The sequence below is a fragment of the Psittacula echo genome (assembly GCF_963264785.1).
Source record: "Psittacula echo genome assembly, chromosome: 12".
Classification (NCBI taxonomy): Eukaryota; Metazoa; Chordata; class Aves; order Psittaciformes; family Psittacidae; genus Psittacula; species Psittacula echo.
In genome coordinates this window covers 10,247,182-10,274,384 of record NC_137747.1, presented here as the reverse complement: position 1 = coordinate 10,274,384, position 27,203 = coordinate 10,247,182, and the positions used below count along the sequence as shown (strand labels likewise).

Sequence of the window (27,203 nt, the reverse complement as noted above, 5' to 3'; positions counted from 1 at the left end):
AACAAGGCACATCTTTGTGCAGGGCTCTCCACACAATCCAGTACAAGGATGACGGAAGCACAGTAGCTGGGCACGTAGCACATTGCAGCAAGGCCTATTGCGTGCTTCAGAGCAAAGTCTGGTACACTGGTAATGCTGGCACCATCACTCAGATGGTTCAGCACACAGAAAACAGCTTCCCCTACATTTCTTTTCACATCTACTGTGGATGCAGTGGTTCTGACATTCCAGCTGTCAGGGAGGGCATTCTGTAGTACAAGGCTGCTGACACTTTTCAGAGCAAACCAAGAAGCGCTTGCACCGGCAATTACATGGCTTATGAAATCTTCCTTCAAAGCAGGTATGACAGGAATCTGAGCATAAAAAAAAAAAAAAAAAAGTGTCATGGAACTGTTGGAACAAGTCCAGAGGAGGCCACGAGGATGATCAGGGGCTGGAGCACCTCCCGTATGAAGACAGGCTGAGAAAGTTGGGGCTGTTCAGCCTGGAGAAGAGAAGGCTGCGTGGAGACCTCAGAGCAGCCTTCCAGTATCTGAAGGGGGCCTACAAGGATGCTGGAGAGGGACTCTTCATCAGGGACTGTAGTGATAGGACAAGGGGTAACGGGTTCAAACTTAAACAGGGGAAGTTTAGATTGGATATAAGGAAGAAATTCTTTACTGTGAGGGTGCTGAGGCACTGGAATGGGTTGCCCAAGGAAGTTGTGAATGCTCCATCCCTGGCGGTGTTCAAGGCCAGGTTGGACAGAGCCTTGGGTGCCATGGTTTAGTGTGAGGTGTCCCTGCCCATGGCAGGGGTGTTGGAACTGCATGATCTTAAAGTCCTTTCCAAACCTAACTATTCTATGATTCTATGATCTTTCAGTGTCTGTTATGTAGCAGTGTTGTTCCAGGCAAACACATCCATACAGGATGAGGGATTTTCATGGCGTGGGATTTTTTTTGTTCTTGTGGTGGTGGTTTTATTTGTTTGTTTTTTTTTGTTTGGTGGTTGTTTTTTGTTACCTGAATTCTCAGCCTCTATATTCTCTGCAGCATTCTCGATGAGGACAGTTACACCAAGGCCCAGCCACTCCAGAATCAGTGTTGTGAAAGCACTGTAGTAAAGTTCCTCATCATCCTAATAGAAGGAAAGTCAAATCAGCCAGGCCTCTTGCACTTCAGAGTCTTAGGAGGATGCCGAAACAGCACCTTGCAGTAACAGGCAACTGGGACAGTCCCTGAGAGACCTCCAGAGGTAGAAAGTCTGAGCACCCTCAGATCTTCAGAAAGAGTGTTCTTCCTCCCCTTCAGTTTAAGAGGCTTTCATTTGGGCACTTGTATTTTTATGGTTATAAAGATTACATAGAATCTCTGCAGTTTAAGTAAGCAAAACTTAAAGCCCCTGCCTGTCCCACCCAGTTCAAGCCAGCCTACTGTCACTGGCACATCTTGTTATTCACTCTCTCCCTTTTCTAGTAGCCAAGCAATACTAAAAAAAAGATGCCCTTTGTGGACTCATTAGCAGAAAGTTACAGGGTATTAAGTATACACTGGGACTCAGAAGAAAGGCAACTCTCCTACCAGACCACTCATCAGACTGTCCCAGTGCTGGGGTGCGATGCCTGCTTCCAAGTGGCACTCATGCAGAACTCAGTATGTCGTGCATTCTAAATGCTTCGCTCCCTCATGTAGCTCCTGCTCAACCTGTTTCGTCTCACTGGTTATCTACTCATGACAAAGAGGAAGAAGGCATCATCATACTCAGAGAAACAAAGTTCAGAAACAGCAGGACAAGTGATAAAGTGAACAAGTACAGAAGAATTAAGAGGCTGACTTCAGTGCAAGACAAGGTCAAAGAACAGATGTGAGGAAGCTCAGTTAGCTCCTCCAGCGCACAGGCATCCCATCCCCATCATCTCCAGTGACATCTGCACTTACATTCACATAAGCTCTATGGAGATGCACTGGCAAGTTGTATTGAAATTCACATTTCTTCCTCAGCTCCCTCAAGGTGAAGCCATCTTCAGGACCTCATTGCTACTTCTGCCCCCAACACACACCATCCTATGTTTCTGAAATGTGTATACTCCTGGGAATGAAAGGGATAAACTATACAGCAACCATTTGGAATTTTGCCATCTTACAAACTTCAATGGTTTTGTGTTATATTGTACCTTGTAAATATTGTAAGTTGGGGAACGGAAATGGGTAATAATCCATGTGTCAAACCTTTGTCCTCAAAGCTCTGCAAAAGCTCCAAGATACCTTCCCTTAAAGGCCTTACAAAGTCTTCTCTCAAAAGCCAGAAATGGGTGTCAAGATAAATGCTGGTGCTCTTGTATCTTCCAGCAACAATACTAGGATGCAGAAAGGGTTTCTCACCATGGTGCACCTCATTGTATGTTGGATAAATGGTCATTTATGATATGTTTCTTCTTGACTGTCAGTCCAAAGCTGCATAAGAGTATAGATATCAGCCCTCAGCATGCCTTCATGCCTTTTTTTTTTTTTTTTGCAGATGCTACACAAGCATCTGGACTTTATTTAGATTCTTCTCCGTGTGATGTCCACACCAGAAGCACTCAGGGCATTTATGGATGCTGGCAAGACTGTCAAGAGAACGGAGATTTTCTGCACAGAGCTGGCTGGGAAAATACTGACCAGGTCCTAAAGAAGTGAAATGATGTTGCTAATATGCCAAGGGTACTGATGATGTACAGCAGGGATTGCTTCAGTTATCATGTCAGACACATACTGAGGCAGACAAATCTTGAGAAAGCTGGACTCCTTCACCACTCCTAGAAGCTGTTGGACACTCTGCCTGTCCATTCAGGAGCTGCATGCTTTTCAAAGCTCCTGGCAAAGGAGCTGAAGGAAATTTGGTTTCATAGCCATTTGGGAAAGAAGTTCCTTCAAACCCAAACTGGAAGCAAGTGTGATGACAACTTCTGAAGGGTTGTTTCAGAGGAGACTTTCTAGGAATTTGTAGCCAATCCTTCTGACTTGCTGAGGCTGCTCACTGAGCTGGGCACCACCTGGGATAGGGTTCTGGTGAAAATGAGGATTCTCCCAAGGTTGCATCCTCCCTTCCCTACCTTCATTCTCCTACCCACTCCTCAGCCATCTAGATTCTTTCTCAGCTTGTCCACCTTGATACCACCTTCCCCTACATTCATTTCCTTGCTCATTCCAGGGTCCTCTCATGGGCTTGTCCACCTTGATACCTCATTCTCCTTCCCTCATTTTCCTGTTCATTCCGGTGTTCTGCAGCTCTACTTTTGGTCTGTTTACCTTGGTTTCTTGGTTTATTCTTGCTGGATAGAAGAACCTTTCAAACCTGATCACCAAATCTCTCTTCTCTTTGCCCAGGTAGAAGAGGATAAATACTGGCTTGGGTGCTTCCCCTAACTTAGCTGCCTGGCCTGACACGTTATTTGTTCTGTTTCTGCCTCTTTGTATAAAGCCAGTGCCAGTGTCCCAGCAGCCTGCAAGCCCTTAAGAAAAAAAAACAAAACAAATAACCAAAACAAAAAACTCTAGTTATAAAGCAAGCACATTAAATTGCCTCCCAACACAAAAGCACGAGCATTTTGGCCTGACAGGCATCATATTTTGGACATCTTGCATCAACTTAGAAAATTACCACTATATTTGCACCCAGACTTGCAAGTTAGTGTTTCCTTTGTACCCCTTTTACAACTGCTAAAAAGAACAGCATGCCTAGAGTTCACTTAAGGTATTAATCTGTGAAGACACTAAAAAACTAAACCCTTTTACGCAGAAAGCAGAATGAAAACAGACCAAAGGCAAAAGTTTCCTGCACAGGACAGGATTTCCTTGGGAGCTAGCCATCACTGAAATATAATGACAAAAGCAGCAGCAGCTGGCTTTGACTGACTGCATATAAGCACAGTTAAAACACAGACGTTCTGGAGAAAGTACAGGCTCTAAGAATAGTAGGAAGCATGGCCCATATATCCCTTGTCGCGCTCTCAACAGAACACCTCGGGAAGCTATTTGTTGGCAGATATTCCTGCAGCACGTAATCACGTCACGGCCCCTGCCAGACTCCAGGGGCACATAAGGAAATGCCAGAATTGCAGCTTGTGAGGATATTTCACTATATACATGCAAGGGAAGAGCGGACACCGCCCCGTACCAGCGCCATCTCCGAAGCCTTCGCCCTGCAGACAGTGACTGAACGGTTGGGTTGAGTTGGGTCTGGCTTGGCTTGGCTCGGCCACTCCCGGCGAGCAGCGCCCCGCGCCCGGCTCCACTACCGGCCGTCACGGACAAGGGAAGCCGCATGCGCTCTGCAGCCATCACGCAGCTCCGCTTCCAGCTTTTGCCCCGCCCGGCAGGGAGGGGCAGCCACTGCCACACCCACAAGCGCAGGTCCGGCCGCCATTGCGCATGCGCGGCAGGCAGAGCAGGGGGAGGGAAGTGGTTTTGTATTGGAGCTGCTGGCTGCGGCCATGCTGCAGAGCTTAGGCCTGGTGGGCACCATCGCGGAGGAGGACGCGGGGCCTCAGGACCCCGAGTCTGGCGACTCCGAGGAGGAGGAGGTGGGGCCGGGCAATATTTCTTGCCTGGGTCGAGGATGGGCCGGGCCGGACTGGCTGGTGCGGGGCCCGGTTCGAATTGGATCGCGCTGGGTTGGCCCACGTTGCGTTGAGTCGGGTCGGGTCCGGTCCGGTTGCATCGCGCTGGGGCGGGGCCGGGGTCTGCGCGCTCCGGTTTGACCGTCCTGCAGACGTTGCTCACTGGTATTGTAACAGGATCCGCTCCGGGCGCGGGGCCCCAGGCGGCGCGGGCCCACAGGCGGGGACTTCAGCGCCGCTTTCGTCTTTGGTGAGGCGGAGGCCGGTGGGGAAGGCGCCTGGGCGGAGACGCTGCGCCACCTCCGCAGCAAGGTGAGGCCTGAGGCTGGGGCCGCAGTGTCAGAGCACAGTGCCCCACGCTTTGCCATGCATCTATTACAGCTTTTCTTTTGTGATTTTCTGCCTAGAGAGCAGCTACGACGCTGGATGAGAAGATTGAGAAAGTGAGACAGAGAAGGAAGGTCCAGGTCAGAACCTTCCTCTCTCATTACTGAAAAGACTGGCATGGGTTTGGTCTCCTACTGTGTTCCCTCCAGGGGCACAGGCTCTGACAGCATCCTGAGCTCATGACCTCAGCTGGTTTTGCAGCCACACCTGATGGGAATGCAGAATTGTTAATGCCTAAAGTTATGCAAAACCATGGATCTATGAATGGGCTGATAATAGCAACAAACCAAAGCTCACAAAGGACTGATATTTCCTTTTTATCCTTTATTTTTAAAAACCTTTTTTTTTTTAAATCTCTTCTTAGGAAAGAGAGGCTGAACAAACAAAAGTGAGAGATGAAGATGTGGAGACTGAGGATAATCAAATAAAAAAGAGGGAATGTGAGGATTTCAGTAGGGATGAGGAAGAAGATGTGGAGTCTCAGTGTTTATTGGATGATGAAGCTATCTTCACAAAAGCAGGTATTAGCAGTACATAGGGAGATGGTTGAGGGGCAAGAGTCTGACAGACTCCTGGCTCACTAGAGAAAAGTCTGTAGTGAAACTTTGCTGGGAGTGAGCAAGAACTTGTTGTCTTCCTTCTGTGATACTGCTTCTGATTTTGTTTGAGCATTTTACTCTATTGCCTGCCTGTACTTGTTTCTGAGGCTTCTCCCTCAATAACTCATTCAGACCAAAAAAAAAGAGATTATGGTTATTGCCATATCTTGTTATGTGTTTAGATGTGCTTGTCAATTACTATCATGTTTCTCTTTCTCTGCAGATACAGTCAAAGTGAAGGAACGGAGGAGATCAAAGAAGGGGGAAGCAGTAAGTGTTAGACAGAGTGACACTAGGTCATTCTCCAGCGTTTCTTGTGGAGGAATTTGACTTTGGTTAACAAAGTGAACTCAAAAAAACCAGCCCAGAGCCCGTTGGTAACATGTTGTGGTGGTGGTGTTGCTGTTTCTAGGAAGCAGGGAGCTTTTTTGAAGATGCATCTCAATATGATGATAAGTTGTCATTCCAGGACATGAATCTTTCACGACCTTTGCTAAAGGTATTTACCTAGTTTAATTATTACATGTTACTCTGAAGAATGTTGTACACCAATCAGAATTGTCAAATTCCTCTTCTCTTTGCAGCCTCTCTGAAAAGGAAATTCTGTGGGAACTAGTATGATAGCCCTTTAGGAGCTATTATTCCCAAACAAAGGAAACCATTCTTTGATTTCAGAGTGTTGACGCTGTCTTGAGTAAGACTTGTCACAAAATCACAGAATGGCCGAGGTTGGAAAAGACCTCTGGAGGTCATCTTATCCAACCCCCTGCTCAGACAGAGCCACGTAGAGCTGGTTGGCCAGGACCATGTCTAGATGATGGCTTTTGAGTATCTCTAAGGATGGAGACTGCAGTCTGTCAGGGCAACCTGTGCCAGCACTCAATCACCCTCACAGTGAAAAAGCATTTCCAGTTTGTGCCCATTGCCTCTGGTCCAGTCATGGGGCACCACTTAAAAGAGCCTGGCTTTGTCCTCTTTTCACTCACACTTCCGTTATTTATATACACATGGATAAGATTCTCCCCATGTCTTCTCCAGGCTGAAGAGTCATGGCTCTCACAGCCTTTCCTTGTACGTGAGGTCCTCCAGTCCCTTCATAATGTTTGTGTCTTTTTGCTGGACTCTCTCCAGTATGTCCATGTTTCTTGTACTGATGAGGCCAGCACTGGGGACAGTATTCCAGGTGTGATTATACTAGAGGCAGAGTTTAATTGCTCTGTATCCTTTGTAGGCAATCACAGTTCTTGGCTTCAAGCAACCAACTCCAATTCAGAAGGCTTGTATCCCAGTGGGTCTTCTGGGAAAGGATATTTGTGCCTGTGCTGCCACTGGGACAGGTAGGGGGTTGAGCAGGGCACAGGAAACATCGGAAGTGAGATATTCACAATAATGGGTAATTCTTACTCTTTTTCTTTAGGTAAAACAGCTGCCTTCATCTTGCCTGTCCTGGAACGCCTGATTTATAAGCCTCGCCAGGCTCCAGTAACAAGGGTGTTGGTTCTTGTGCCAACACGAGAACTGGGTATTCAGGTGCACTCTGTCACAAAACAGCTGGCACAGTTCAGCAGCATCACAACTTGCCTTGCTGTAGGTGAGTATGAAGTTGGTCAGGTGAACTGTACAGCTCACTGTAAACTGCTGCACTGTTGTGAAACTGGAGACTGTATGGTTATTTCAGGTACGCTTCTGGTGGGTGTACTGTGGTTTAAAATCTTAGTTCTGATACTCTGCCACGCTTTTTACTTGTTTGTTTCTGAGAAAGAAAAGGTGGAGTCGCTTCTTATTGTAAATATGGTTTTAATCTGAATTGTTTCCCATTCCTCAGGCAGTTTGCATCTGTGCATCCTGCTGAGGTAGTCAGTAGTCCATGTTCGCTCTCTTTCAGGTGGCCTAGATGTGAAGACTCAGGAAGCAGCTCTGCGCTCTGGGCCAGACATTCTTATTGCCACTCCTGGGCGACTGATTGATCATCTCCACAACTGCCCTTCTTTTCATCTGAGCAGTGTTGAGGTGCTGATTTTGGATGAAGCAGACAGGTAAGCTAAGCAGATCAGCAGTGAAAAATAAGACGGTAGTTTCCTGCTTTCCATTTCCCAGGCTATAGGGCAGTCTTTGTTGCCCTGCCTTAAGTAATGTTTCTTAGTTAAAATCAAATGAAGCTGCCTTATTGCTGTTTTTCTCCTGTGTAGGATGCTGGATGAATACTTTGAGGAACAGATGAAGGAAATAATCAGGTTGTGCTCCAACCACCGTCAGACAATGCTTTTCTCTGCCACAATGACAGAGGAGGTAAGATAGGCTGCTGAGAGACTTACTGTGGCAGAAAGTTCAATACAGCTTTGTGTAATCTTTTACCAGAGATTACGTGAACCTTTTTCTCTTAATCTGTTTTGGTAGGTGAAAGATTTGGCTTCTGTTTCCCTGAAAAATCCCGTTCGAATTTTTGTGAATAGCAACACAGATGTTGCCCCTTTCCTGCGGCAGGAATTTATCCGGATCAGACCCAACCGAGAGGGGGATCGTGAGGCCATTGTATCAGGTTAGTGATGAGCAAAGAAAAGCTGGAATCAGCAGGTGACTGTCAAGCAGGCTCTTGAGAAGACTTTCTTTCAGCTCTTCTGACTCGAACCTTCCCAGATCATGTGATGCTTTTCACCCAGACCAAGAAGCAAGCTCACCGTATGCACATCCTACTGGGGCTGATGGGTCTGCGGGTTGGTGAGCTTCATGGGAACCTCTCTCAGGCACAGCGTCTGGAAGCACTCAGGTATTAGCAGGCTTAGTTGGCAGTCACAGGCAAAAGAGCAGTTAGGAGGTAGAATACTTGGGGTAGAAATGGATGGCTGTATTAATTGCTAATGCATTTGCTATCTCTGCTCAGGCGCTTTAAGGATGAGCAGATTGATATTTTGGTAGCTACAGATGTGGCTGCACGTGGACTTGATATTGAAGGTGTTAAAACAGTGAGTATTTGCAACGTTGAGCTTTTTAATGACTCTTTTAATGTTGTTTCCCTACTAACAGTTTTCCTGCTATAGGTAATCAATTTTACCATGCCAAACACCATTAAGCACTATGTTCATCGAGTGGGTCGGACAGCAAGAGCAGGCAGGGCCGGTCGTTCAGTTTCACTTGTGGGTGAGGAAGAGCGCAAGATGCTGAAGGATATCGTGAAGACTGCCAAAACAGCAGTGAAAGCCAGAATTCTCCCTCAAGGTACACACTTCACTGAGGTAAAAAGCAGGAGAGCAGTACACAGGGAATATTGTGGTACAGAGGGACACTGAGAGGTGTACTTAAAAATACAATGGACTTACAAGAGCTGCTTCTAATGGTCATGCTGTATTGTTCTCAGATGTCATACTAAAATTTCGAGAGAAGATTGAGAATCTAGAGAAAGATATTTATGCAGTTCTGTGCTTGGAGCGTGAGGAACGTGAGATGCAGCAGTCAGAGGCCCAGGTAAGCTTTGTTTCAGGAATTACTTTTTACCTTACTTTTTTTTAGGATCTGGAGTAGCTGTAGTACATAACAAGGTTGCCGTAATGTACTTAACCTGCCTACTTTAGAAAGGAAAGAGATCTTTTTCAGCTCACTTTTTGCCTGAATTATCTCAGATCAATAAGGCAAAGAAGCAGCTGGAGACAGGAAAGCAAGAGACTGTGGGTGAGGGTTTGGAGCGGAGTTGGTTTCAGACCCGTGAGGAGAGGAAGAAAGAGAAATGTGAGTCATTGGTACTGCTGCCATTTTAAATTCCATAGCTACAACTGGACTCTGCTTTGTACTTTAAGAGGTTCTTTATTCTATGTTTTTCTTTACCTCTTCAGTGGCTAAAGCCCTGCAGGAGTTTGACTTAGCATTACGAGGCAAAAAGAAAAGGAAGAAATTTATGCAGGACAGACAGAAAAAAGTCCAAATGACGGTGAGTATATTTATGGACAAGCAAGAACTTGGGCAGACTGTCCTAGTTTTCCTTGGCAAAACATCACGTCACTGCAAACTTGCATTTTAACACCTTTCAGCCAGAGGAGAGGGCACAGTTTGAAATCTTGAAATCTCAAATGTATGCTGAGCGGCTGGCAAAAAGGAATCGCCGAGCAAAGCGAGCCAGAGTCTTGCCAGAAGAGGAACCAGCAGCAGTACCAGCAGGTGGAGATTTTTGGTTTACAGCTGACTTACTTTGTGTCACTTACTTTGCTACAAACAAGTAAACCAAACTAATTTGTTTAGAGGGAGACACTGATCTGTGAAAGAATGGCCACAGGTGCTGGCCAGGGTGCATGTTTGCTTTTCCTGATGGTTAGGCTAACTATGTGGTCAAGGCTACTGGCCTCTAGTAAACAAGGTGATGCTGTGGCCATCTCTCTACAGTGAATGTTCTGACTATTGTCTCTGTTAGGCCCCAAAAGGAAGAAAAAAGTGTCTGTGTTTGATGAAGAGCTCACCAACACGAGCAGGAGGGCACTGCAGCAGTACCGAGCTGGGTAATGGCTTACAGTAGTACATGGTCCACGCTTTAGTAGTGGGAATTTTTTTCTTTGCATCTTTGGACTTTCTCAGGGATACTTCGAGTGATATTGGGGGAAGAGGTGGGCAGAGCAGAGAAGGGAGTGTCACAATATGTACCTGTGCTAGTGATGTACTTTAGTGTTTTTTATCTTACCTCCTTCTCTCTCCTCTCTTAAAAAGCCCGTCATATGAAGATCGAAAACGCTTGGGTATCGCCCAGCATAGGAAAGGAGGAAACTTCAAATCCAAGTCCAGGTATAGCTCCTTTTACTTGCTTATTCAAGATTTTTTTTTTTTCCCTTGCTCTTTCCTCTTCTTGTGACTGTTTAAACATCCTTGCTAAAGCATTGGTTAGTTCTGCAGTCTTACTGTAGATCTGACGCTGGGGCAATCAGGGATACTGCCTTAAAAGCCTAGGAATGTGCTGTTAATGTGGGAGAGCATTGCCTAGATAAGGAACAGCACTGAGCATTTTCTATCGATCATTCAGAGTTGGGCTGATGGAATGTCATTTCAAGTTCATCAGAGTTGGGCTGATGGAATGTCATTTCAAGTATCTTCTCTTTCAGGTACAAGAGGAAGTAAGAACTGTTGGCCATTACCAAATGGGTAAATCAGACGTGCTATCTTTGTACTGCAAGGAGACAACTTCAGTAAAATTGAATAGTTTTTCTTAAAGTTGTGGAATAGCTTTGGGATGTTTGTTAATACCTGTTTGAAGATCCTGTGTGAAAATGTCTTCAGCAGACCATGCAATAAAGGATTTTTCTCTCCCCTAAAACATTTCCTCTGCTTATAGAATAGCTAGAGCAGTTGAGAGCTGGGATGTGCTGTGTCTTTCTAGCGGACTTCTAGTTCATGAAAGTCAAATTGTCTTTAGGGCAAAGCCTGGAGCACATAGTGCTTTGTTCACGTACTTCTGTGGTCTTGATTAATTAATCTGGCTGAAAAGGATTTCTACAGTTAAGAGCCTATTTCTGAAACAATGGCTTCACGAAACTAAAACAACTCCAAGCGACTGCTCTCAGAAGAAAGGATTATCTCCAAAAGGGGAGGAGGAGGCAGGCAGACAGCTCCCTCCTTACTGAAAAGAAAGCAGCTATAAAGTGAAGCCAACAACCAGAATGCAGGCTGGTTTACATTATTGTATGTAGTTAATGATAGGTTTGTTGAACCTGGCTTGCTTTTTTGACTAGAAACAATGCAGCTCCACCTGTAATGATCAAGCTTAACAGAGAGCATCAGAGATCACCATTCCTAATTGTTCTGGGTTCAGCTGTAACAGTTATTTTTCTCCTCCTTCAAAGCTGGAGCAGTGCTGTGTTTTCAACTTCAGCCTGAGAACAGTGCTGATACCACACCAATGTTTTTAGTTGTTGCTAAGTAATGTTTACCCTGATCAAGAGGTTTCAGTCTCATGCTCTGCCAGTGAGGAGGGGCACAAGAAGACAGGAGGAAACAAGACAAGACACCTGACCCAAAGTAGCCAAGGGGGTATTCTATACCACAGCATGTCATGCCCAGTATATAAACTGGGGGGAGTTACCTGGAAGGCCCAGATAGCTGCTTGGGTCAGGCTGGGTATTGGTAGGGAGGTGGTGAGCAGTTGCATTCTCTCCCCTTGTTGTTTCCCTTATCATTATTATTGGTGGCAGCAGTAGTGATTTTGTGTTATACCTTAGTTACTTGGATATTCTTATCTCAACCCATGGGAGTTACATTCTTTCCATTCTCCCCCTCATCCCTCTGGGAGTGGGGGAAGAAGGCAGTGAGTGAGCAAGGGGCAGCATGGTTCTGAGTTACTGGCTGGGCTTAAACCATGACACCATGTACTTTTTCCACTGCGAGAATTCAGAGCAGTGAAGTGTTAAAACTCTTTCTTTGAATTTTTATCGTTTCCGCCACCCCAACATTTCCCCCTCCCCTCCATCAGCCTTAATAAACTTATGTGGGTATGTTTTAATTCCCGTAAGAAATAGACTTAAGTGGCACAGATCAACCATTAACATCTGAGCTGTCACTACAAACTGAGCTTTTTGCCTCAAACCCCCTCTTTTTCTGGGGTGACCAAAGCACAGCAGTGAATAATAACAGCTCCACTCCTGAAACAGACCAGGGAAGCCTGGGGTTTTCGAACTTTATTAAAAAAGGCAAACTTCACAAGCAGCAAATCTAAAATATACATAGCAAGGTTCTGACAGGCGGTACTGCTCGGTACATTCCCTTAACTGGTCTTCCCACAGTTTTAAGGTATGTTATAGGGTTGCTTATGGCCTTGGTGGACGCATACCAGGTGGAGGGGGTCCTGAGAATAAAGCAAAGAGTTGAGTAGTGAAAAGGAAAGCAGCAGCAAAGCTAAACCAGAAACATTTTCTTGCCCATGGTCAAAGTGGCCTTAGAGACCCTTTTTTCTGCATTTATTGGCAGAATATTTATTGGCAGGTATTTATTGACAACTACCAGAGCTAGGAGGGCACCAGAACACACCACCCTTCAGACATTTATGTTACAGCTGCTTCTAACTTCTAGGCATTTAAGACAACCTCCACTCACCTCTCATTCCTGGGGGTGGTGGTCTCATGCCTGGTGGGGGCATTCCCATAGGAGCACCTCGGCCAGGTGGCATTCCCATTGGTGGGCCCATAGGTGGCCTCATGCCAGGAGGAGGTCCCATCATTCCTTAAGCCAGAGAAAGAATAAGCATATAAACCCAGCTGAATATTCAAGGCACTAGTTGGATATCAGAAAAACCCTCCATAATACCAGCTCTTGAGCAGACTTGATAAACATCTTTTCATCGCCAGTTTTGCCACATAACACGAGCTCCTTGCTGCCCCACTCTATAGAATGATTCTTACCTGGAGGAGGTGCTCCTCTGCTCATGGGTGGGGGAGGACCTCCACGCCCTGGTGTGTATTGAGTTGGGGCTCCTGCTATGCTTGCAGTGGCTGCAGCAGCAGCAGCTGCAACTGTTCCACGACCCTGAGGTGTCATCACCTGCAAACAAAACAGAGGTTCACAAGGAAACAGCACAACATCTGCTTTATATTAATACCTAAAAAATCTGCAAAATTCATTATTATCCCTTTATAAATTATGCTATTCCCCTTTTAATGTATTGAATAATGCTAAAACCCTGTAATACAATTCAAGGGATAACACTTGAATTTCATGCAAGAAGCTACACTTTTCAAGCCTCGTCTTCTGTCATACAAAACAGAGTTCCTAGGAGGATCTAGTACCTAAAAAGCCTTGCCAGGTTCAAACTCCCTGGTAACAGAAACTAAGGGTACAGTTTCTCCACCAATTTCCTGCATCATATTTGGTACAAAGAATTAAAAGCTACCCCAGAATATACCAAACAACAATTTTAATGGGTCATAGCACTTCACCTGTTGAGATGGTCCTCCCACTCCTCTGACAGGGCCAGCCAATCCTGCTGGAGCCTGTGGCATGGGTGCACCAGCTGGTACTCCCCTGCCCGCTGCTCTCCCAACTCCTGGTCCTCCAGCAGCTCCAGCAAGAGGTACCCGGGCAATTCCAGTCTGAAAACAGACCCCCGAAAGAAACGTTATTGACAAAGAAATCCTCAGATCCCAGAGATGCTCACAGACTTCCTCTGTCCAATTAATGCCCTATCTCTTTGTGGGCTTGGGCATTAATTGGACAGCTTCCTACAGCCAAAATTTGTTGGACCTGGTCACAATAGCATCTAGAAGTGCACGACAACACTAGTAGCATCCTTCCGCAAGGCAGCAAATTTATCAGACATCCTTTCCCTCTCCCCTTAGTTCTGTGCTCAGTCTCCTTACATCTTTAGGAGGTGGTCCTTCAACTGTCATGGACACTAGGTTTTCTCCTCGCAGCAACACAAGACCAAGGACTCGTTTCTCTTCCCGCTCTGGCTGCTTGGAATTTTTAGGTCTGGTGAGAAGAGAACGAAAACATTGCAAGTCAGAGGTAAAAAACCAAACAAAACCCAAAGCTACTCTTTGAATTTGCAATGGAATATATAAGTAGGCTACTGCTGAGAGCAGAACCTATTGTAAACCCATTTTTATATGCCTCAAACGAAGTACATAGATGAGTCTAAACACAAGACGTGCATTATCGCCATGATTTTTTTCCCCATGATGCTCAACTGTTCAGTGACTGTTGGCATGATGTAAAGGTATAAATCGGTTATTAAGAAATAATTCAAAGTGCCCCATATGCCTCGGTGGTTTGGGGGCTTGACAAACAACTAAAACCACGACTGCAGGTGCACAAGCGGGCAGCAGACCCTGGCCCGCTGCTGTCCCGCTCGCCGCAGGCAGCCGGTACCAGGATGCAGCGCCCGGGACTCCCAATGCGAGCCGCGCCGCTCACTTGATCTTGCGGAATTCGTCGCAGTCGCAGAGGATGAGGTTCATGTGCTTGTCGAAGGCCTTGAAGGTGCCGATGAAGACGCGCCCGTCCTGCAGGATGCACCGCATGCGGTAGTCGATGTGCTGCAGCATCTTGCTGCTCTTCCCCACCGTCTGCAAGACACCGCGGTTACACCGGGCGCCAGCGCTGCGCGGCGCGTGCCGCCCGCCGGCGCGCAGCTCACCATGGCTGCGACTCCCACGCTCCCGCCGCCGCTCCTGCCCGAGGTGTCGCCCGCTCCGCCGGAAGCTCCTGCGCGCAGCACCCGCCGCTTCCGTCCGCCCGCACGCGGCGGCCGACCTGCCCCTTCCGTCGCGTGTTTGACGTACTTCCGGGGGCGGAGCTGGTCCGAGCTGCCGCCTGTCGGCGGGGTGGGGGGCGGCTACGCCGCGGCCCTGGTCTCACTCAGGCCGGTGCTGTGCGTGTCCGCGGCACCACTCTGGTGCTCGCTGCCCTCTCCGTGCGCGGTGGTCGGCAGAGCTGCAGGAACGTTGCGCTGCATGAGCCGGTGGAGACAGTCCTGCCCGGTCCTGGGCAGTCGCAGCAAGTCCCCGCGGCGGGGCACCGTTGGCACGGGGAACTGACGTGAGCTCTCCCGCGGCGGCCCCGAAGGAGCGGCGGGGCGCGGGTGGCAGGGAGGCTCGGTTAACGTAATTCATTCTGGCTGCCGGAGGGCAAGAGGGGCTGGTCGCGGGGCGACCCACGGCAGCTTCATTCTGCGTCGCGCTGGGGCGGGGCCTTCCGCCCGCGGTTTCCATGGCAGCGGGCGCGTGACGCGCGCGTCGCGGCCAATCGGCGGCGAGGCGTCTGAGTGACAGCCTGCGGCACCAGTGGCCAGCGGCGCCTTGGGGGGCTGCCGAAGCTGCCGAGCGGCCTGACGCGGAGCGGCCGCGGCGGGGCCGGGTGAGCGCAGAGAGGGAGGAGAGGGCGGGGAGCCCGGAGTCCGACAGCATACTGCTGTCCGCTGTGGTGGGTCCAGGCGCCGGTGCTGTTTTCCTGGGCCCACTGCGGCGCCGCGCCCGCGGTCCTTCCTCTGGTGGTCCGTCTTGCCGGGAGGGCCTGGCCTAGGGTCGTCTTCAGCGAGGTCGCCGGTCCCGTGTTGCGCCCGTCCCCGCCTTCGTAGTTGCCGCCGTGCTGCGGCTGCTGGAGCCGCGGCGCACTAAGTGCGCGGGGCCGCTGCGGAGGCCGGGGAGGGGCCGCGGTTGGGCCGCGCAGGGTGCGGTTCGCGGCTGCTCGGGAGGCGAGCAGACAGCGCTTCCTCAGGAAAGCAATCGTTTAGCGCTTTGAGTTTTGGTCTAAGGCTGCTTTCAGCTCGCCTCACTGACTAACAGTGAAAGAGCGGTTCTCTCTATTTGCCTGTTGCTCCCTTTCTGTCTCTGCCTAGCTGTGGTGGAATGTGCAAGGTGAGAATCCAGTATCATAGGCTTAGTGTTTTATAGCCAAAGTGCAACTGTGGAAGGCCTTTGGAGGAATGTAGGATTCCAGAGACGGAAAATCTGACCGTCTGGTTCGTTTATCTAGTAAAGTATGTTTCTCTTTGCTTATTTTATGAGGTAACATAGAAAACTGTGCGTAACCCTCAGGTTGGACTCTGCAGACTGCTGTCCTCTGATGCTACTCAGTCAAGGAAGCTGTCTTTGCACACTTATCCAGTTAGTGTCTCTGCTACATCTGTTCCAGCTATTTGGCTTGTGGAGAGCTGATCAGGATGTTTTGTCACGTCTGCAGGTTTCAGAAGCTGCAGCTATTTGGTTGTTAACTGTGGGATTCTACCAGGCAGCTTTTCTTTTTCATGGAATGTTGTTTCATCCTCATTTTCATTCTGTGTGCAGCACACTTTGTTCTCTATCTGTAATGGAAAGAAGATTGAGTTTGTGACTAAGGAAATTTTGTTATAAGTACTCTAGTTGCTTTAGCTTGCAGCTTCTCAGAAGTCTCTTGAATGGTGTGTTATTAGTGGCTCTGCTGATTTCTCCTTGTCTTGCAGCTTACCCCCACACCGCTGCTTTGTTTGAAGGAACTTACTCTGTAGAAACAAAGTAAATTAATCTTTGATGTATTTCAGCTTGGCTGCTCTTTCCCTGTATAAAACTCTGAGAATTGCTTATGTGCTATTGTTGAGAAGAATGTGCTGAGTGACCCGTAAGCGATTGATAATCCCGATGATGCAAACTGGCAGCCTGTGCTTCTCCCCAAGAGCTTTCCAACAGTTATTTTATCAGATACACCACTGGTGCACTGCAAAATATCATTGTAAAATTCAACATCTGTCACCTCTCTTGTCTGCAGCCGTGCAAAAAATCTTTTCAAAAAACACTTTTGATAGACAACCTTGTGTTAACATGCTGACTTGAAGTACTCTGTGTATTTGTCCTCTTCTGGAAAGCTGCTTCAAAGGGGTTTTTTGACTCAGAGTGTCTGATGAGTAGGTGCTTACTTATGGAAGAAATTTTTGGCAGAAATAGTCTTAACTTATCATGATGAGTTACTTTCTGAGTTTGCATGCAGCTGAAAGCTTTTTTTGAGATCTGAAGGTAATGAATTACAGTGTAGATGGTTTTCAGTGGCGAGTATATAGGGAAGCTGCACGTAGAGTGCATTGCTTCTAGGAGCTGTGTGCTAGCCTCTGTAGTACTTTTTTTGATGAGACAGAGGACCTTATTTCTGTTTATATGGTGCTTAGGGGCGTGGTTTAGTGGTGGACTTGGCAGTGTTAGTTTTTACAGTTGGACTTGATCTTAGGAGTCTTTTCCAACCTAAATGATTCTATGATTTCCTTAGTATCAATGTTTTAATGCGCACTTCTCTTCCTGAGTGATGCATATTCTTTACAAGGAAGATGACAAGTTAGGTATTTGGAAAAGCTTTTGTCTATGGTAATCAGGGCATCTTTGTTTTGGCATGTGAAGTACTTTTCCTTGTACTCCTCACTAAAAACTTATGTTGCAAATTGCAGTACAAATAAAAGACTGTGACCATACTGCTGGAGGCTGAAGGGAAAAGTGGTAATTAGATGCTAATTATGGATATTTTAATGAAGAATTGCAGATTCAGTTGTTTGTACTCAAGGAAGCAATCTTTGAGCTTTGTCTCTTCACTGTGTATTTGCTGGAGCACCTCCTGTATGAAGATAGGCTGAGAAAGTTGGGGCTGTTCAGCCTGGAGAAGAGAAGCCTGCATGGAGACCTCAGAGCAGCCTTCCAGTATCTGAAGGGGGGCTGTAGGGATGCTGGGGAGGGACTCTCTTCATTAGGGACTGTAGTGATAGGACAAGGGGTAATGGGTTCAAGCTTAAATGGGGGAAGTTTAGATTGAATATAAGGAATAAATTCTTTACTGTTAGGGTGGTGAGGCATTGGAATGGGTTGCCCAGGGAGGCTGTGAATGCTCCATCCCTGGCAGTGTTCAAGGCCAGGTTGGACAGAGCCTTGGGTGACATGGTTTAGTGTGAGGTGTCCCTGCCCATGGCAGGGGGTTGGAACTGGATGATCTTAAGGTCCTTTCCAACCCTAACTATTCTGTGATTCTGTGCCTTGGACACTGAACGGATTTAGATGGTTTTTATCTGTGAGTTGGTTTACTCATGGGAAAAGTAATTATCTGTTCAATTACTGCAAGCCAGTCTGATTATTGGAGTTGACATGTGCTTATGTCATGTGACTAAGAGTTCTTAGGCTTTCAGATTTTGGTCATCACAGGCTTTAGTTGCTGAACGGAGAACACTGAGTGGAAATCAAATACCACTTGGGAGCTGTTTGTCTGTTTCTAGGCTACATGTAGAATGTAAACCTACATATCCTGCAATTCTGGGGTTGTGCAAAGTGGCTACTTTGGAGAGTTTGTACAGACTGTCCTACTGCTTGTATGCTAGTAATAACCATAATGACTTAAAGATTTAGAGATAAATTATGCCTGTTTTTAGCTACTTCTGCAAGACATTTGAAAGTCAAAATAATTTTTTATTTATTTGTTTTTCATGTGTGATTCAAGAAGTGTGGAAAACCAATTCATTGTTTTATTAGGTTCATCTACCTCTTTGTGAGACAGAAGGATTGGGTGTGTTCCAAATTACTAGGGCAATGCTGCAGAGTGCATTGGTTCAACTTTCTTGGTTCCTGTTTGTATGCAGAAGCCTTAGTGCCTTGTGCTGCTTAGGCAGTGAGCCACAGTGCTATTCTGGTCCTGGGTTCCTTATGCTTTATTGCCTGGATTCCTAGATTACTTCGGACAAGAAGATGATTTGATTCAGGATAAGTGTAGAAGAAAGAACTAGAGCCCAATTTACTGATTGTAAAGGGTATGAAAATAGCACCAGCAGCTGCATGTGCTTTCAGGGTTAGAGGCCTCTTGAGGATATACTTTGCTGCAAGTTATCAGGTCTCTCCTAGCAAAGAGTAAGTTGTATGTTTCTGTATTGGAATAAGAGAATAGAACATTGATAATCAAAATTTGTGAAGAAAGGGCATGTTAGCCCATGCTCATGGGATTTGGGGATCATGTTTCCATAGGACAGCATACCCTCTGTGCCGTCTGTTTGTGACTTAGCTCTGTTGGCTGTGAAGGCTTCTTTGAAACACTAATTTAATTGACCTCTCATATGAGCATTCCTTTGTGTAATCTTTGCGTGTCCAAACAGGAGTTTTTTACCTGGTGCACCTTCTCTGAAGGACAGGCTTTCCTGTTCGTTGTCAAGATGAGAGTGGTAAAATTTTTATCGAGAGTGAATCTTGGGGCGGGATAAGGCTTGGTTTTCTTTCCTGCAGGATTAGGAAGTAAAATATCAGGTGTTGCATGTAAAACTCCTTGACTCTAACTTGCAATTTTGTGTGATAGGAGTCATACAAATGCTTTTGTATTGTCACCCCCAAGACCTGCTCAACCTGATTAAAGCACTGAGTCTATTGCTATTCTGGGGTCAGATCTTCATTGCAAACCTAACTTGACTGGGACTTTTCCATGTGATGTGCTTAGTCTTACAGTCATTTTATGGGTTTTAAGAAAACAAGCTGCTCTTGGGATTGATGCTAAAAAGGAGAGAAGGCCAGAGGAATACTGACTGTAGCCAGCTCTTGAGGTAAGCTGTGCATTTTCAAAATATCATGGAATTCCGAATCTGGCCTGCCAGATACTATCTGAGGGGTGGAATGATAGAGTGGACAAAGTCTGGCTGTTGTAAAGCGTGGAGGAGGATGGTGTTGCTGTGCATATGCAATACCAGTCTTACTTCTGAATTGGCTGAAGCCGCAGATGGCTTTGGAGTTCAGGCTTCCTGGATTCCTGCAGGAACTGCAAAGACCATACACATGCTGAGAATAAATTGATCAAGGCAGCTTCAGAAGGGCTTCTCATGATAAACAGTGCTTGGTTTAGTAGAGGAATGGCTGATTTTCCTCTGCAGCAAGTACCTGCATTGTAAAGTAAGTATGTCTAATCTGGTGGAGACTTGGTAGCTACAGTGATAACACTGAGCATTTCCAGGAGCTGCTATGAAAGAAATGTTAAACTTGCATCCCGCATCCTCGATTTCAGCAGGTAGGAGCGATATCTCAGAAGTCTGCACCAGGAGATCATAGTATTCTGTTAGTCTAGGCGAGGAAGCTGCCTAAACTGGAGTGAGAAGACAGTCACAGGGGTCTGTGACTTTATCAGGGGGTTTATAAAGAGGTCTGTGTATGTACAAATGCAGGGAGCCATCAGTGCACCTGAGTTTCATGTCTTTCCATGCAGTGATACCAGTCTCTATGAGGGAACAAAGTGGCATATGAGCTACATTAATTGAGATCATCAGTGTATTTCTAGGTCGACATTCTATCCTGACCAGGCATACCCACCTTTTGTGGTAGACTCAGATAATTTTATAGAAGTTTCATTTTCAAGGACAGTCATGTAGTTCGTTTCCTGGGCCAGGTATCTCTGCAGCTGCTTGGTCTTTCCTGATCTGTGGGAAGTCCTCAGGGAGGGTGGTCTGTCTCCCATGTGACTTTCTCTCTGCTGCTGTGAGAGAGAGCAGGGCTATTCACTCCACCCAGGAGAGCATTAAAAAGGAACTGAACAAGTACGTTTCTTTACAGCCTCTTACTACCAGATGAAGCACAAACCACCATGTCTGACAACTGTCTGGGACCAAACCCTGAACACAGGCTTATGTTCTAAGACAGATAAAGGAGTGGAAGGTAGACCTTCAGAGCAAATGCTGAGTTAACTTTTCTTCTGCGATGGATATTCATGTCTTGGATTTATGATATTATAGGAAGGGACTTGGGATAAAGCTGGGTGCTGCTACTCTGCCTAGGAGCCTGTTTGGGTATCCTGAGTGGATTAAGATATCTCAGAAATATGGGGCATCAGTAAACACCAGCCCACGGGAGGGAGGCTGCCTCACCTGCATGTTCCCTCTCTCACATACAGACAGGAGCTGAGTCAAAGGAGCTGTTGTTTTACTAGTCCAGTAAACTGACCTGGCAGTACAGACAGGGGGTAGCAGATGGGGCTTTGCTGATCAGAGTGACTCTCCTTTCTGTGTGAGTACGCCAGCAAGCTCTCAGAAGTATTACTTAGGTTATAAGGTTGGGTATTCAATTTCACTATGTGATGTTTTAGTGTGAGGCCTTGATCTCTGGTACAATGCAATGTAAGAATTGAGATAGTTTTCAGAGCTGCTCACTATCCTTTCTCTTAGCAGGTGTGGGTTGTATGCTGTTGTAAAGGCATCTGGAGCAATGCCACCACCTTCGGACATTGTGAAAGTAGCTGTTGAGTGGCCAGGTGCCAATGCCCAACTGCTGGAAATAGATCAGGTGAGACCTGGTAACCAGATGGAGGAGAAAATGCCACAGCCGTGATACTGGAATGTGGGAAGCATAGAAATGGGCAGTATTTCTTTCTACTTGAGGACTAGGCTACTGAGGACTCTCTTTTTCTGTTCTAGAAAAGGCCTCTTGCATCCATCATCAAGGAGGTTTGTGATGGGTGAGTAGTTCTCTGGGAACCCTTCTGGAGGAAGTCTGTCGCCCTGACAAATCTTGCTGGGGTAATGCGGAAAGTCTCTGTGGCTTGTCAATGTGCTGCTGACACGATCCATGCTGCCTGCTATTGGTTTTGGCTATGGAATGGGCCAGGGTTTAAATCAGGAAGGATCTCCTGGAAAACAGGGGCTTTGCATCTTTATTTCAATTCTGAGTGTGTGCATATGTATGCCCCTCAGGTCAGCATCTCTGGAGATTGGCCCATCTTGCCGTTTGTGAAGTGCAGGCCTCGTCAGCAATTTTACAGAGCTTAACTTAAAGCAGGCTGAAGTCCTATTTTCCTCCCAGGAGAAAGTTGCTTTCTCCTCTTTGGGAGACCTAATTTCCCATGCTAAAGCTTTGCTCAAAGGTTCTTTTCAGCCCTTCTGAGGTTAAGCTCCTCTTCCTAATTGAGAATAAGAAGAAAGAGGAGGAAGAAGTTTACATATCCTTCTTCTTCCTCTGCCAGGTGGTCATTGCCAAACCCTGAATACTACACCCTGCGGTATGCTGATGGTCCTCAGCTGTACATCACAGAGCAGGTCAGTGCGAGAGGTAGCAATTTGCTGATGTCCTGGACAAGAGTGCCGAATGCCTTGGACCAGTGTCATGGAACAATATTGTCACTAATTCTTGAGGCGCAGCATCTCTTCTATCAAAAAAACCTCTGACTTGAATGGTGTCATTCAGCTGAGGAGCATTGTACTTCTACCTCTGCATGCCCGTAGGTGCAAGGACCCAGTGACTCAGTGCCCTCAGTAGGGTTGTGTGGTACAGGAACCCCTATGTGCACTGTAGATCCAGTTGCATTCTTTTCCCTGCACTTTCCAGTGGTTTGAAGTTTTATGTTTCCTTTCAGACTCGCTGTGACATCAAGAATGGAACTATCCTACAGCTGGCAATCTCCCCGGTAAATGCTTCCTCACATCCCTTTTTCTCAGTAGCTGTCCTCATATGGCAGGCTGTTTCTTGCCTCCGCTTTTCTTTCTCCTTACATTGTACAGTGAGGTGCACACTCTTATTTTCCTTCATGGTTGTGGTGTGTATCTTTCGTTTGGATGCTTTGCCCTTTCACGGGACTTTCTGTAATAAATTCTACCCTTTTATTGCATTTCCTAGACTAGTGTGTTATAAAGCACCTGACAAACACATTCTCTGTATGGATGCAGTCAGTATTATTAGTCAGAAAGTAGTAAATAGTACTGATGATTTAATGCAGAAGTTAGGAGACAAATTTGATGCAGAGTGGGTTGTTCCTTGTAAATTCTTGCTATTGTGACCTCAACAGCTGTTTTTTGCAGGATTGCTGAAGCTTCCTTTTTACTGAAATTCTTAAACCTTTTTTGTGCAAGTGTCATGGCATATAGCTGAGAGTGAGTAGAAAAGGGAGAAGTTATTTGTGCAAGAGGTGGTTGAGAGGATATCATTGACAAAATTTTACAGAATATTGTGTGCATGCACCAAATGAGCTTGTGCTTCTCTTTGACTGTCTGAGAGAAATTATTTTTTTTTTTAACATTATATTTCTTTAATGGTCTCACTCCATGTTTCCATATCCACCTCCACTCACCTCACCAAGAAGAAAAGCAAGCATTTACTCTAACATGTAAAATAGCCTTTTACTCACCTTCTGCTTGACTGTAACTGTTGCTGAGTGCAACTTTTTTTAGTCTATCTTAGACTTGCTGACTGCTGCTACTTATCCTGTCATTGCTGGTATTTCTCTACCCTTGCTGTGCTCCCTCTGCCCATTCATGGATGCCTGATGGAAAGCTGTTGCTGGCAGAGCTCAGGCTGCAGGTGACTAGTCTGTTACTTGGCATGATTCCTCTTTCCTCCCAGTCTAGGGCAGCTCGCCAGCTGATGGACAGGATCCAGTCGCACAGTATGGAAGCCCGACTGGATGCCATGAAGGAACTGGCTAAACTTTCAGCTGATGTGACCTTTGCCACAGAGTTCATCAACATGGAAGGGATTACAGTGCTGACACGACTTGTGGAGAGCGGGACCAAGCTTCTGTCCCAGTAAGTTTACTGTATTCCAGGATTCTGGAACAGAAACTCAAATAAGGAGCTGTATTACCATGACAATAATCAAACACCCTGGAAAAAGAACCCTCAAACACTGATCTGGAAGTTTCCCTGAGTATATTCATGGTGAACTTTGATGCACTTGGCTTTTCCACTGTGGTTGTTCTGTTTCATTGGAAGCACTTTTAAAGCCATGATAATTTATTGTTGTAACGTATATAGGTCTTCTATTTCCTTATATATTAGCAACTAACGTGTTTTCAGCATGTTTATCAGTCTTTCCCTCAGTCTTTTTTACCTTTCTGTCGTGTGGTTATGTATTAAATTTTCCACAATTCATGCTGTGCTTTCATTTCGTTTCAAGCCAGGTCCCAATGGTTACAGAATGACTCTGTTTTATTCTGGTGTTAAAACATTTGTTTCTTTTGTGTGTGTGTGGAGAGGTTTAATTTCTAAACATTTTTGCATGTTTTATGATATAAACATATTCGAAACATAAAGTATGATACTACAAAACACATTATCTTCATACATACAAATACTTTATTGCTCCTCCAGTGCCAGACTGTAGCCTGTTTTATTAGGAGAAGTTGGTAAAATTTTGCTCTTGTCCAGCTTACTCAGCTGGGACAAGCTTTCTGAAACCTTGCTACCAGATCTCTTGTAACCACATTCTTCATTTTCTCAGTTACAGTGAGATGTTGGCTTTCACCCTGACTGCCTTCTTGGAGCTCATGGACCATGGTATTGTTTCCTGGGACATGGTCTCAATCACCTTCATCAAACAGGTGAGTTAAAGGGGCTAAGTGAATGCTGTTTCTTTTCATGATTTAATGTAGCTTCCAGGAACTGCAAAATGACTGAGAAGCTGAGTACTCATTGAGAGCACAGTGCACCCAGCTTTCTGAGCCGTGTCTTCCTTGGCATGTTGTTCACATCACAAGGTTTCTGGATGGACACCTGTTGACCTGCTGCTTTGTCTGGTTTTAGATTGCAGGGTATGTGAGTCAGCCTATGGTAGACGTCTCCATTCTCCAGCGATCCCTAGCCATTCTTGAAAGTATGGTGCTAAACAGTCAGACTCTGTATCAGAAGATAGCAGAAGAAATCACTGTGGGGCAGCTCATTTCTCATCTGCAAGTGTGAGTGTACACACAACAGTGGTGTGATTTAAATCAATTTTGTGAATATGTGTTAATTTGAAAATACATCATTTTGTTTATAACACTTGAAGATGCTATTTTTTTAAGTATTACTGATATGACATCTTGAACTTCAGGATTTCTAATGTATTGAAAAAAACCCCAGTAAGATCCTTATACAGAGTAAGTTGGTTTTGCAGGTTAGGTCCTAACACAGGACACACGTGTAATTGTTCAAGCAAAATATCTTTGTTGAAGACATATGCATAAGTGCTTCTAGAACCCAGAATGTTGCTGAAGAAAGTATCTATGCAGGAAATATTGTAGAAAGTAAGGCTGGAGGGTGAGTCAGAAGTTGCTGGTGTGTATTTGGCAAGACTATCAGGAGTGTACAATCTTCATTAGAGCATAGGTTCTGGAAAAACAAGTCCATGGAAAAGTCTGAAAGAGATGAGTTAGAAGAGGAAAAATTAATTGAAGTATTATTTTGCTGTGTCAGAAAGCAAGCAGTGTGGTGAAAATAGCAGCAAACCCTGAAAAGGAGGGTAGAAGAGGTTAAGTGACAGACTTCAGAGACCTACAACACTTAGAAGCCCAAGGAAAACCTAAGATGATGCATGAACATTTGCATGTTTGAAGATTGGCAGGTTGAGCAAACTGAAGAAGATTTGGAAAGAAGCAGTGGAAGAGGGAATATGGTTGTTACCCACATTTATGCCAGGGATAAATGCTAAAGTGGAAAAAATAGCTATTTGGGCTAAAAGTTGTTTTAGCTTTAGATGTTTTATAAAAGTTTAATTTTATAAATATTTTCTTAAAAGTTATACATACACACAAATTCACTCAGGTCATGCACTGGACTTGGGTTAATCAGAAGAGCTTGAACTTCTGCAGAAGTCTCCCAAGAGTATATTGGGTCTGGCTGAGATGGAGTTAAATTTACTCCGTAGCAGCCCTCCTAGTGCTGTGCATTGTATTGGTAATTATAAAGGTGCTCATAACACACCAGTGTTGTGGCTGCTGCTGAGCAGTGCTCCCACAGCATCAAGACTCTCCCATCAGCATTCCCCCCTCAACAGTAGGCTGAGGTTGGGCAAGATCTTGGGAGGGGACAGAGCCAGGACAGCTGACCCAAACTGACCAAGGGGATAGCCCAAACCATATGATGTCTGTTCAGCAATAAAAGCTAAGAGAAGGGGGTAGGGAGGAGGCATTCATTGTTATGTTTGTCTTCTGGAGCAACCACTATGCATACTGAAGCCCTACTTCCTGGGAAATGGCTGGATATTCCTGTTAATGGGAAGTAAAGAATAAATCTTTTGGTTTTGTCCGCTCTGCATGTGGCCTTTGCTTGTGCTTTATTAAACTGTCTTGGATCTTAACCCATGAGGGATTTTCCATCTTGTTTTCTCCTCTGCCTTGTTCTGCTGAGAGGAGTGCTAGAGTGGCTTGGTTGACACCTGGCATCCAGCTATACTACTACCCTTTGTGAGTAATAGTATGGCAGAAAAGAACTGGATTTAATACAGCATCAATTTGAGGGTAGAAAACAGTACGATTGACATTTTGAAGGTTTGTTGAAAATATCACAAGTGAAAACAGATGCTGGGCGTGATGGAGGAAAGGACTGAGCACCCTTTGCCTGAAGAAGCTCTTCAGTGAAAATAAGAAAGAGATCTGTGAGTTAGGCCAAACTGTTGAGGTTGGAAGACAATTCCATGAAGAGAGGCATACTTCCTCCTTAGTTTACTTTGCATTTGGTGGCTTCCATTGACATAGGAGAGAAAAATTACTTGCCCTATGTGTATTTCTAGCTGTATGTATATAAGAGGCTGCAGTGTACCTAGGCTTTACAGAGGTAATTTCAGCATTGGAAAAAACTGGTGGTGCTGAAGTCTGAGCTCTGCTGGGCTGCAATCTGCCCTGTTTTCTGAATAATGGAGCTATCATGTCAGCAATTTCTGTCAGCTTTTGCAGGCTTTATGAAGAGTTGAATGGCATGAGAATAGGTTACCTGAATCTTCCTTGTCTGTTGAAATGCAAAGTAGCTGGAGTAAATGTTCTTACAATGCAGGCAAAGCAGCAAACTGTAATGTTTTATTCTGTCTGTTTTCTTATGATCTTACCATTTTTGTTTCTGCAGCTCAAACCAAGAGATTCAGACTTATGCCATTGCCCTGATCAATGCCCTCTTCCTGAAGGCTCCTGAGGACAAGAGACAGGTTTGTTCTTGTGTTTTGACTTTAAACCTGAATAATGCTTACTTGCCCACTTTTTGTGCCTCAGAAATTGTGCTCTCTGGGCAAGGCAGACTTCAAACCTTGCCAACAACTTATGTAGCTGGTTTAGTTCGGCAACATAGCAGAAAAAGTACAATCCCATTAATAATATGTTCTGGAGCAGCACATTTTGTTTAGGGGGTCCTCAGAAAGGAATCTGAAAGGCCTTGAGAGACAGAAAGCCATCCTCTCTACAGCATCGAAGTTAATTGTGTATAGAAGAGGTGGGGGGTGAGTCCTTGGGGCTGTGTGTACTTCATAAAC

At 45.7% G+C, this 27,203-nt stretch overlaps 4 protein-coding genes across 22 annotated transcripts in view; 2 read left to right on the top strand and 2 right to left on the bottom strand.

Moving 5' to 3' along the window:
- Positions 1 to 79: 79 nt before the first annotated feature.
- Positions 80 to 4,313, bottom strand: ZNFX1 (zinc finger NFX1-type containing 1). The gene is given in 15 exon segments (XM_080627920.1): positions 80 to 353; positions 1,005 to 1,119; positions 1,563 to 1,631; positions 1,635 to 1,706; positions 1,920 to 1,997; positions 2,000 to 2,211; positions 2,214 to 2,402; positions 2,405 to 2,505; positions 2,507 to 2,543; positions 2,546 to 2,648; positions 2,652 to 2,810; positions 2,814 to 2,828; positions 2,832 to 2,942; positions 2,946 to 3,475; positions 4,141 to 4,313. Coding segments are annotated over 14 exon segments (1,497 nt in total). The 5' UTR covers positions 3,063 to 3,475; positions 4,141 to 4,313; the 3' UTR covers positions 80 to 234.
- Positions 4,314 to 4,385: 72 nt separating this feature from the next.
- On the top strand, positions 4,386 to 11,034 carry DDX27 (DEAD-box helicase 27). Of its 3 annotated transcripts, none has more exons than XM_080627734.1 (21): positions 4,390 to 4,546; positions 4,760 to 4,894; positions 4,990 to 5,049; positions 5,334 to 5,490; positions 5,792 to 5,838; positions 5,981 to 6,067; positions 6,800 to 6,905; positions 6,986 to 7,159; positions 7,454 to 7,604; positions 7,758 to 7,857; positions 7,966 to 8,107; positions 8,206 to 8,335; positions 8,450 to 8,531; positions 8,607 to 8,784; positions 8,924 to 9,030; positions 9,186 to 9,291; positions 9,396 to 9,490; positions 9,591 to 9,717; positions 9,968 to 10,052; positions 10,258 to 10,332; positions 10,647 to 11,034. In XM_080627734.1, exons 1-21 carry the CDS (start codon positions 4,457 to 4,459, stop codon positions 10,660 to 10,662), a joined length of 2,250 nt encoding a protein of 749 aa, XP_080483860.1. In that variant the 5' UTR covers positions 4,390 to 4,456; the 3' UTR covers positions 10,663 to 11,034. The 3 variants fall into 3 exon arrangements, 2 of the variants coding, with proteins under 2 accessions (XP_080483860.1, XP_080483859.1); XM_080627733.1 differs by having other exon boundaries at positions 4,391 to 4,546; positions 8,182 to 8,335; XR_013957859.1 differs by having other exon boundaries at positions 4,386 to 4,546; positions 8,182 to 8,335; positions 9,186 to 9,302; positions 9,591 to 10,332.
- A 1,173-nt stretch (positions 11,035 to 12,207) lies between these two features.
- Positions 12,208 to 14,874, bottom strand: SNRPB (small nuclear ribonucleoprotein polypeptides B and B1). 2 transcript variants are annotated; one of them, XM_080627914.1, is made up of 7 exons: positions 14,669 to 14,821; positions 14,446 to 14,597; positions 13,890 to 14,001; positions 13,470 to 13,622; positions 12,936 to 13,074; positions 12,631 to 12,756; positions 12,208 to 12,382 (listed from the first exon to the last, which is right to left on the bottom strand). In XM_080627914.1, exons 1-7 carry the CDS (start codon positions 14,669 to 14,671, stop codon positions 12,345 to 12,347), a joined length of 723 nt encoding a protein of 240 aa, XP_080484040.1. In that variant the 5' UTR covers positions 14,672 to 14,821; the 3' UTR covers positions 12,208 to 12,344. The 2 variants fall into 2 exon arrangements, with proteins under 2 accessions (XP_080484040.1, XP_080484041.1); XM_080627915.1 differs by having other exon boundaries at positions 14,446 to 14,874.
- ELMO2 (engulfment and cell motility 2) overlaps positions 14,839 to 27,203 on the top strand; it is a 22,477-nt gene continuing 10,112 nt past the window's right edge. For 4 of the 16 annotated variants that reach the window (XR_013957874.1, XM_080627902.1, XM_080627901.1 and 1 more), the window contains exons 1-9: positions 15,490 to 20,657; positions 21,167 to 21,281; positions 21,413 to 21,453; positions 21,958 to 22,030; positions 22,348 to 22,398; positions 23,331 to 23,512; positions 24,207 to 24,306; positions 24,509 to 24,660; positions 26,804 to 26,882. Coding sequence is in view for 15 of the 16 variants with exons in the window: in XM_080627902.1 (XP_080484028.1) it covers positions 21,204 to 21,281; positions 21,413 to 21,453; positions 21,958 to 22,030; positions 22,348 to 22,398; positions 23,331 to 23,512; positions 24,207 to 24,306; positions 24,509 to 24,660; positions 26,804 to 26,882 (756 nt within the window). In the remaining variant the exon portion in view is untranslated. The other 12 variants (XM_080627910.1, XM_080627911.1, XM_080627908.1 and 9 more) reach the window with 12 other exon arrangements.

Bases quoted from the DNA above. Each gene is read 5' to 3' on its own strand.
- SNRPB (XM_080627914.1), bottom strand. The intron at 12,757-12,935 runs GTAAGAATCATT...CTCTGGCTTAAG, and splicing joins CAGAGGAGCACCTCCTCCAG to GAATGATGGGACCTCCTCCT. The intron at 12,383-12,630 runs GTGAGTGGAGGT...CTTTATTCTCAG, and splicing joins ACCACCCCCAGGAATGAGAG to GACCCCCTCCACCTGGTATG.
- DDX27 (XM_080627733.1), top strand. From the start codon at position 4,457: ATGCTGCAGAGCTTAGGCCTGGTGGGCACCATCGCGGAGGAGGACGCG. The intron at 5,491-5,791 runs GTATTAGCAGTA...CTTTCTCTGCAG, and splicing joins AGCTATCTTCACAAAAGCAG to ATACAGTCAAAGTGAAGGAA. The intron at 9,292-9,395 runs GTGAGTCATTGG...TTACCTCTTCAG, and splicing joins GGAGAGGAAGAAAGAGAAAT to TGGCTAAAGCCCTGCAGGAG.